We start from the raw sequence: 11,099 nt of genomic DNA on the forward strand, positions 1-11,099 counted from the left end.
CATAAAATAGCACTCTCTTCATTTTTAAGTGATTTTAATTTAGACACGAAATTTACGAAAATAAAAAAAATCTTTTAAATTTTATGAACTTAAAGTACAAATATGTAGAATATATCAAACTGTGCTTTAATTTTATGGTTTTATATATATAACGTGAAAAGTTAGAAATAAAGAGTTTTCCAAATAAATTTAAAAAAATAAAATAAATAAATTTAAACGGATAACATTAGGACCATTGATTGGGACTTCATTGGAAATGTTAATTATTTCTTCAAGATATATTTTATAAAAAATAAAAAGATACAGAACAAAAATTAGTATAATCCTCAATGACAATTACATACAAATTAACAATCCAAACTTATATTTGCTTAGTTGCAACTTGCAATAATTCAATAATGCCTATTCCTTTGGATAGAACAAAAATAAACACGTATATTTAAAGTCTGGTCGGAATAAGAGTGCTGATACTTCTGAAATATTGATAAATGTAGTGTTTCCTCTTTTTTTTTTCTTTGTGTGTGTGTGTTTTTCATTGTAGACAAGCATGTGTACTGATAACAAAATAAAAAATAAACAATTAATATTCCATCTATTTTAATTTCTATGAATATTTTTTATCAAGTAAGGAATTTTGTCAAAGGAATAGACTTCTGAAACATGTGTCATAAAAACGAGACTTCTAAAACATGTGCCATAAACACGTACTAGATACGTAAGAGAAAGAGAGGAGAGCAAAACTCTACTTCTCTGCTGAGGCATAAGCAATAACAAACAATTTCTAACATTGTAGTTTAAGTGGTCCGCTATCTAACATCTTTCGTATCTTGTTCGTGTTCGTTGCCAAGTTTATAGCTATTAAGAATGTTGAACTGTAAGCTTAAATATTCTATAACATTTCTGTGGCTCCGCAATCAAAACTTATCATTAGACTTAAAATAAAAAAATTAAGTAACATTATTTTTAAATTTAAAAACTACATCATTTTCTTTCAAACAAACAAACAAAAAAAAGACCACATTAGCGAACCCGGTCCCATATTAAATAAGGTTATTTAAGTCATTGTAATAGATATTATAATTTTGATGTTTCCCCATCTTTAACAACCATTTAAAAAGAAGTAATTGGAGAATTCTTCTTCTTTTTAGCTTTGTGGTATAAACGTATCATAGTATTTATGTTGAATAAAACTTTTAAATTGTACTTCTTTTATTTCAATTCATGTGGTATCATTAGAATTTTGAGAATCAAACGAGTTTTTATTTGATTGCAATTTCATAAGCTTTTTAAATATTTTTAATTGCTGATTATTGTGATTTATAGAACTTACATAATTTTAAAATGTGTAAATTTTATTTAGAAAATCTTTTAAATTCTTTGTTCAAATTCAAGGTCAAAATCAAGAAGTTTGATTATCAAAATCCAAAAAAGTGTTACTTAAATGAGAACATAGAGAGTAATTTTAAATATTTTGTATGTGTCTATAAAAACCCCTTATTTAGTGTAAAAGGAAAAATTTTAATTAAATTATTCTCATATGTAGAACTAGCTATATATATCATTATTTTCCAAATGAAATTAAAAGAAAATATTACTACATAAATTAGTCCATTTCCTCCCTAAAGAGTCTCACGTAGCGTGAATTCTAATTAATTAGCGACCCAATGAAGATGTCAAACACCTAATAGAAACTTCCCTCTCCCCCTCCCCTTTCAAAAATAAAAAATAACAACCGACCATATTATGAAATGAGACTATTTAAGCAAGTAGCCTGTTCTCAATTTCATGCAACACTCTCCATCAAATTAAGCTTGATCCCCAATTCCAATCTCAAGGGGTATTCCTTATAATAGTATAGATTATTTTCAACAACAATTGAAAACTTTAGACCTTTCTATTGTTTCTTACATCCCTACAAAATCTTAAGAAAAGGCATTATGGCATGTTGTAATGTAGAAACTATTTTTGGACTAGGAAATATTGGCAGAAAGTTACAAGTCTTCCCATCTCATAATTATAAAGCAAGTGTTATTTCTTGTGTAGCTGTTGGCCCAAGTCAAACTCCACAGGTGCCATGGAAGCTAGTGTTCCATGAAAAAGAGAGATCATTATTGAGCAATGAAAAGTATGGGATCTATGGTGGAAAGTTTGTTCCGGAGACACTAATATCTCCTTTAACAAAACTTGATTATGAATTCAACTCTGCTTTGCGTGATCCTCTATTTCAGGTTTGTCAAAAATTTTCTATACTTGTACGTGTAGACTGAACCTATAAGTTGTCAGTATACTGTGTTCAAACTAGTAACCAGAAAAATCAACATAAACTGGGAAAACAAAAAGTAGAAACTAAGAAAATCTCCGAGACCACATAATTCATTGTGTGTCGTTAAGGGATCTACTCCCCTCACATCCGAGGTTATGTAATTTTTAATAAGTAGGAGCATAACATTTTTAGGACATATTTCATTGCAGATGGAGCTTGAAGTGACATTAAGGGACTATGTAGGTCGTGAAACTCCTTTATACTTTGCACAAAGACTCACAGATTACTATAAGAGCATTAATAGAGGGACAGGGCCAGACATATATCTTAAAAGGGAAGATCTCAACCATGGTGGCGCACACAAGATCAACAACGCTATTGCACAAGCTATGCTGGCTAAGCGTATGGGCTGTAAAAGTGTCATGGCGGCCACTGGTGCTGGGCAGCACGGGGTCGCCACAGCGGCTGCGTGTGCGAAACTCTCTTTGGAATGCACCATATTCATGGGAAGCTTAGATATGGAGAGACAGCCTTCCAACGTACTCTTGATGAAGCATCTTGGTGCAAAGGTACCTCCTTTTTCACTTCTTGACGACCAAGCACGTTTAGTGACATAATTTAATTACTTCGTGTCATTCTATGTGATGGTGTTTGATCAAATATAAAATTTTAGATTCTCTTTTATAAAGTTTATGTCTAAAGCTATATAATATAGATTAACACGATAAAATGAAAAGTTTAAAGTTAAATTATATCATAAAACAAAAATGAATCATTCCTTTTAAAACAAACATATAATCTATGTTCCTTGGACTCTTTGAAAATAACAAACATATAATCTGTGTTCCTCGAACTTTTGAAAATATTATTGTTGAATACTGATGCAGGTGAAATCCGTTAATGGAAACTTCAAGGATGCAGTGTCGGAAGGTATTAGAAATTGGGTTAACGATTTGGAGACAAGCTATTTCTTAGCAGGTGCAGCCGTAGGACCTCACCCATGTCCAACCATGGTTCGTGAATTCCAATCAATTATTGGAAAAGAGACGAGGAAACAAGCCATGGAGAAGTGGGGTGGCAAACCAGATGTGTTGGTGGCTTGCGTTGGGAGTGGCTCTAATGCATTGGGTTTGTTTCATGAATTTATACTAGATCAAGATGTGAGGCTCATTGGAGTTGAGGCTGGTGGTACTGGTCTTGATTCAGGTAAACATGGGTGGATCTTAGAGCAATGGTTATGAATTTATGTGAACTTAGTAACTTTTACCTCGACTAAGTATTTATATTTAAAAAATTCATTAAATGTACAAAAATATTTAGTTAGAGACCCAATTTGTTAGTACAATTAAATATTATTATATACTAACTTTGCCAGTATTATGCGAATCTATAAATTTAAAATTTTGAATCTATCTATCTAGGTAAACACTCAGCTACTATGGCTAGAGGTGAAGTGGGAGTGTACCATGGTGCCATGAGCTATTTGTTACAAGACGAGGAAGGCCAGATTATTGGACCACACTCCATAGGTGTGGGGTAAGTTTCACTTTAAATCGTACGAATATCAATGTCATTTTTAGCTCAAACAAAACAGGTGTCAGAATTCAAATAACAGGTTCAAAAAAAGCTTTATCACATTTGAATTTTGAACCTATGCAAAATCCAAATATATTTGAACACTTTTTGCAACAGCAAAATTTCCTTCCCTTTATCAAGAAATTTCAACCCCTTATAGATGATCGAAAAGAAAGACATTTACCACTTTAGGTTATATATAAGCATTGGCAACCTATTAATTAAAAAGTACGAGACACAAGCTATCACGAGTTAAATCACATTAAAAATATAAAAAGTATTTACATTATTCATGATTTAATACTTTTTAAAGTAGGTATTCAACTAATATTCTTAATTAACTCTAAGCAATACTGTTTGAAAATGCAGATTAGAGTATCCAGGCGTTAGCCCAGAGCTTAGCTATCTGAAAGATATTGGGCGTGCAGAGTTTTCTTCAGTTACAGACGAACAAGCTTTAGAAGGTAATTAAATTATCTCCGACAAATCTTCTTTAAGGAGTATTTATATACAACAATATATAAAATTATATAAATAAAATTTGTTTCACTTTTGTATTGCAGCATATAAACGATTATGCCGACTAGAAGGGATATTTCCAGCCTTAGAATCTTCTCATGCACTTGCATTTCTTGGAAAACTTTGTTCTACTTTAAAGGATGGTGAAAAGGTCGTTGTTAATTTAAGCGGCCGTGGAGACAAGGATGCTGCCGCAGTCTTCAATCATACACCAAAACATGAATGAAAAGGCCCCATTAACGTTTATTTAAATATTTATCATCATTATTTTTCTTCTCTTTTAGGATTTACCAAATAGTTGTGTAATTGATTTTCTATTAGTGTAGGAATATTTTGTAATATTGTTTTAACTTTTTTAATATTGTTTTAACGACTAGAATTTATAACGGAAATAACTCATTTTCTTTTACTCCTTTCCTTTAAAACAGAATCACTTACTTTCCTCTTTAGTCCGTTTAAAAAAGAATGATCACTTTCCTTTTTTAACAATACTTTAATTTCAACTTTTCACATGGCATGTTTAGGACCATAAGATTAAAGGGCATTTGGTACATTTGACATAACTTTAATTTAAGGCCATAAGATTCAAAAGTCTTTATTTTCTTAAATTTTGTGTCAAGTCAAAGTAGGTCATTCTTTTTTAAACGGAGGAAATATGTTGTATTGATGTATTCTCTTTAGTTCTCTATAATAGTGATTTGTTGCTGTAATTTGATTGAATGTAAACTAAAAAGAGAAAAAGGCTCAAATATACCACTGAACTAGCTCATTTATGCCATCAGTTAAAAGTTGAGCTCATTCATGCCATCGTCGTTACAAAATCAGCTCATCCATGTCATTACTTTTTAATGGTGATTTTCATAAACAACTTTGTCACGTGGTCTTTTATTAGAGCTCCACGTCATTAATTAAAATAAGCAAAAAGGCTCAAATATGTCATTGAACTATCAGAAATGACTCATTTATGCCATCAGCTAAAAGTTTGGCTCATTCATGCCATCACTGTTATAATATCAACTCACTCATGCCATTACTTTTTCATGATGAGTTTTTAATAATAGTTTTGCTACGTGGTTTTTTATTAGAAGTCCACGTCATTAATTAAAAGAAATCAATATTAATTTCAAAATATCTGAAATTAGTTAGTATCGGAATTATTTATTCCAGCATTTATACCATAATGACTGAAGAATTTATTCCATATACATGGCGGTATATTTGGAATAGCAAACTTCTTTTAAGCCATTATTTAAAAATGATTTTTCAACAATGTATGCTCCACTAATTCATGATGGGAGAAGTTATTCCATATGTATGGCGGGATAATTGGGATAACAGACTTCTTTTAAGTCATTATTTGAAAATGATTTTTCAATAATGTATACTCCCCTAATTCGTGATGGGAGAATGGAGAAGTTCTATTGGTACGCCTCTTTTTTTTTCTTGCTTTCCCTAAGCGTTCATTGGTTTATTTTCTTGTAACTTCGGAGTATATATTGGAGTCACTAGAATTAAAACTAATCAATTACTGCAGGATAGAATTTTTGAGGTTTCTGTTAAGCTTAACATTTATAATGATTTAGAATCCACTAGAAATAACCAAAGGATATACATTATTCATTATTTTTTTATTAGAAAAATGGTTGTTGTAGGAAAAAAAATATTTTAATGGGTATGGGTCGGGTTATGTTAAATGAATCGATTGTTTTGAATGGGTCTAAGATATTTTGAAATTAATATTGATTTATTTTAATTAATGTCGCAGACCTCTAATAAAAGGCCACATGACAAAACTGTTTTTGAAAATCTATCATTAAAAAGTAATGACATGGGTGAGCTGATTTTATAGCGACGATGACATGAATGAGCTGAACTTTTAACTAATGGTATAAATGAGCCATTTATGATAGTTTAATGACATATTTGAGTCTTTTTCCTTATTTTAATTAATGACGAGGACCTTTAATAAAAGGCCACGTGGCAAAACTGCTTTTGAAAACTACCATTAAAAATTAATGGCATGGATAGGCCGATTTTGTAACGGCGATGGCATGAATGAGCCAAACTGTTAACTGATGGTATAAATGAGCCATTTTTTTTTATAGTTTAATGACATATTTAAGCCCTTTCCCAACTAAAAATAATAATGTAATTGTTAGCGTTTGTGACTTGAATTTTGTTGATTCGACCCTGAAAAGATCACGGTGCCATCCATGTTTGAGATTTTCTTGGGTACAGTATGTTTTTGGGCTTAGAGTTTTCTTGTACGCACGTATTATATAAGTGCAACTTAGAGGGTTGGTTTTAATATGACGGTTCTCGTATATTATTGAGAACTTTGACTCCTCTTGTATTCCTCTCCAATATAGTGAATTTCTCCTCCTCTACCTGTAGTTTTTCTGTCAAGTGTTTTTACGTAAATCTGTATGTGTTTATCTTGTTTTTCTTTTGCTTATCATATTGCTTATTCGTGTTTGATTTCGTAACAGTAATCAATAATACAACAAATTTATTTATTATCTTTTTTTTATTTTTATTTTCTCTCTCTCTCTTCTTTTTTTTTTTTTTCTGATTTTCTAACACACTATATCTCATATGATAAATTTAGTGGCATGATTTCAAGTGCTAGGAGTGAAGAGGGAACTAGCCATACAAATGGAATTCAAAAGTTATAATCTAATCTATCCATCCATTATCATAGATCCATTAATATATCATTAATATATAAAGTGATTGAGGACCACATAAATGTAGTATCATGTCTTGGGCGCTTTTGAGGATATGAAGCGACTTATGAAGCTTACACACGAGTGGGGAATGATGAATGAACAAAGCTGGGTGGTTGTGCTGTATAAGATTGTTTTTATTGGTCATGGTGTAGGTAGGCATTTTGGACGTCGAGTTGACGTAATGACGGTCAACCGTGAGAATTAACTTGCCAATGTTAAAATTATGGTAATGGTGGCAGGCTTGACAATCGGGCTGAATGTTTCATGATAGGTGTAGACCTCAACCTGATAAAAGCCCTTTGCAACTAGACGAGTTCGTAGCGCTGAACGACCCAATCAAATTTCTTTTTATACGATAGATCCATTTGGAAACAAGGATATCCATAGAGGGTCGAGAGGGGATCAATGACCAAGTGCAACTTCTTATTAAGCTGTCATTTTAGCGGACATGGCAGCACGCCATTCCTGATATTTGGATGCTTCCATAAAGTAGGTAATTGGTTCATTGAGAAGACAAAATAGGACAATAGTACTGTCGACAGATGGGTAGTCTAGCATTGGGCACTTGTTTTGAGGACAAAATGACTTACGAAGCTTACACACGAGTGGGGGAATGATGGGTGAGCAAAACTGGGTGGTTGTACTATATAAATTCTTTTTATTGGTCCTCATGTAGGTACGCATTTTTGACATGGAGTTATTAACGGTCAACCGTGAGCATAAACTTGCCAATATTAAAATTATGCTAATGCAGGCAGGTTTGACAACCATGTTGAATGTTGCACGATCGTTATAGACCTCAACCTGAGAAAAACCCTTTGCAACTAGATGAGTTTTATAGCGCTTAATGACTCGATCAAATTTCTTTTTATACGCGATAGACCCACTTGGAACCAAGGTTTCGTAGAGGGTTGTGAGAGGACCAACGAGTAAGTGCATTAAACTATCGATTTAGCGGACATGACATCACAACATTCCCGATATTTGGATGCTTCCATAAAGTAGGTAATTGGTTCATTGGGTAGACAAAAGGGGGAAAATAGTTCTGTGGAAACATAGGTAGTATCGGAGGGTGGTTTCTTTGGTCGGAGCTGCATATGATGCATGCTTTGCAGAGATTGGGTGTTGGATACAGGCGCGGCACAGGATCGAGACCGGAAACGAAAGGCGATGCAAATTGTTGCACATCTAGAGAATAACAGGAGATGTATCAATGATTAAAGGGACAAATAGTTTAGTGCATCTCTGTAGGGTGAAAAAGGCAAGTGTCTTAGGTCATCAAATTTGAGGAGCCCACATTTTTATTGTTTTTAGCAACAATAGAATTATAGTTTTTTCTACAAAATATTGAGTAGTATTAATAGGAAGGCCAGACTATTGGACCACACTCCATAGATGTTGGGTAAGGTTTCACTTTCAAGCGTACGAATTTTAAAAAGGTTAACGCAATTAGAATTTGAACCCCTTTTGCAGCATCACCAGAACTTTTCCTTTATCAAAGAATTTAAACCATTTACAGATCATCTAACAAATGATATTATCACTTTAAGTCATTTATAAGGTAAAATATATATATATATATATATATATATATATAAAAGCACTAGCAACCTGATAAAATTGACAATATACAAGCTATCACTAGTTAAATCACATTGATATTATACAAATGCTTAAACCATCAGTAGATATGATTTAAATACTTGCTATATATAGGTATTCATTCTGGCATTCTTAATTTTATGCAATATTATTTGAACATGCAGATTAGAGTACCTAGGTATTAGCCCAGAGCTTAGCTTTCTTAAGGTCATTGGTCATGTAGAGTTCTCTACCGTTATAGATGAACAAGCCTTAGAAGGTAAACAAACTCAATACAATTACTCTTTCAAACGATTATCTTATATAGAATGATAGTATAAAATTAGAACAAAATTTGTTTCACTTTTTGATTTGCGGCATGTAACGGTTGCGCAGACTGGAAAGAATATTTTTCAGCCTTAGAATCTTCTCATGCAATTGCATTTCTCGACAAACTTTTCTCTACTTTAAAGGATTGTGAAAAGGTGATTGTTAATTTAAGTGGCGTGGAGATAAAAATGTTGTCGCAGTCTTCCATCATACACCAAATTAAACATAAATGAAAACCTCAATAACTATTATTAATTGAATAAACAAAGAGATACCATAAATACCACCAACCTAGCAACGGAGTGGATAAGAGGATAACAATATTGTAATGAATAGAAAGCTATGAGCTATCTACCAGCAAAGGATGGGATGTGGTGCAACAGATATAATTGCTCTTCCTTTAATATAATTAAAACTCTTGAGTTTGAGTCCTGGGTATAAAATAATTTTTGGTAGGGAGCGCTTCCCCTAAATGAGACCCTATGCAGTGCGAGTTCAAATTAATTGAATTTTAAATGCGGATACTGAACATCGGATAAAAAAAAGAAAACTATCTAGGTTGACTTTGTAGGATATATAAGTTCACTTAATTGACCACACAGTATTGCATAGGTGTGAAAAATAATTAAAGCGACCTAAAGACATGTATGCTTAAGTTGTCTTGTCGACCAAAGATAGTTCAATGATTAATTGAATGAGTTTCATCATATCTTTTAGTTTTCTTATTACCTACATTTATATCAAGGTGTGTTACATAACATTGCTTCACATGGAAGATCTTACTAAATATTACTGTATTATATTATTATACATATATAGAAACATGAAGAAGTAGACATCTCTCCCTCGACGTATATGCTTTCTCCGTAATTTTACTATATCATTGGTAATTAATTATTATATATCATTTACGTATTAAAAATTAATAATATTTAATTAAAAAATATAATAAACATTTATGACATATTTGTTTTAGCTGTTTCAACAGTAATTTTACTATATCACCCCTAATTAATTATTATAAGCTATCTAAGTATTAAAAATATAAATATTTAATTAAAAAATAAAATAGATAGAAGCTTGAAGAAGCGGGTACCTCTTCGTTGACATGGTTGCTGCCTCCGTGATTTTACTATATCACCCCTAATTAATTATTATATGTCATTCACATATTAAAAGATTAATAATATTTAATAGAAAAGTAAAATAAATATTTATCACATGTCTGCTTTAGCTGTTTCAACCGTAATTTTACTATATCACTCTTAATTAATTATTATAACTCATCTAAATATTAAAATATAATGATATTTAATTAAAAAATAAAATAAAAATGATAAATTAACTCTTAATGTCTTAAATTAGCTTGACACTGGTATCAGAACCCAGTTATTTAAAAAATACAGCAGTAGTATATATGTTTGAATTTATGTTGGATTGAATTAATTTTGAGAAGACCATTTAAAAACAAAGAAACTTTTAGAAAAATTAAACAATCATTAATTAGTAATTATTCAGAATATATAAGTCTAAATAAAACAAAAGAAAACCCACAAAGATTAGTCTACCTAATTACCTTAATATCTAGTATTGAAGCAAAATTAATAATCCATTTAAAATCTAGAAGAATGAGACACATACCACCTAATTATGATAAAATTAGATTTAAATATCCACCAAGATATAATAAATATGGTTTGAATGAATAAAGTACAAAAATACAAAGAACTAAAACAAATTATTTATGAAAAACGTAAAGAATTAAAAATAAGAATAAAAAGACTACATTATAGTATATTTACCGGAGTTAGTGAAAACTCAATAAATACACAAAAAGATGAAATATCAAAATTAAAATCACAAATAGATACTTTAGAATATATATATCAACATGAACTATTCACAATAAAATGAACAAAGAAGAATTTATAATAGATGAAAAAATATATGAAAATCACGAAGGATTAAAAATAAAAATAGTATTTTCTAATCTAGGAAGAAGGTATAAAAAAATAGGTGAACATTTATATCTAATGTTAGAAAAAGAAGAATTAAAATTAGAAGATAAATTGACAGCTATGGTAAGAATAGAAAGAGAAAAT

General features: G+C 31.1%; 1 protein-coding gene across 1 annotated transcript; it reads left to right on the forward strand.

The window, feature by feature from the left end:
• The first annotated feature begins 1,529 nt into the window (after positions 1-1,529).
• LOC107845682 (tryptophan synthase beta chain 1) lies at positions 1,530-4,766 on the forward strand. The gene is made up of 6 exons (XM_016690129.2): positions 1,530-2,228; positions 2,473-2,832; positions 3,151-3,469; positions 3,685-3,799; positions 4,208-4,302; positions 4,402-4,766. The coding sequence occupies exons 1-6, from the start codon at positions 1,938-1,940 to the stop codon at positions 4,581-4,583; spliced, it is 1,362 nt and encodes a 453-aa protein (XP_016545615.1). The 5' UTR covers positions 1,530-1,937; the 3' UTR covers positions 4,584-4,766.
• The last annotated feature ends 6,333 nt before the right edge of the window (positions 4,767-11,099 follow it).

This window comes from Capsicum annuum, chromosome 10 (genome assembly GCF_002878395.1).
Source record: "Capsicum annuum cultivar UCD-10X-F1 chromosome 10, UCD10Xv1.1, whole genome shotgun sequence".
Classification (NCBI taxonomy): Eukaryota; Viridiplantae; Streptophyta; class Magnoliopsida; order Solanales; family Solanaceae; genus Capsicum; species Capsicum annuum.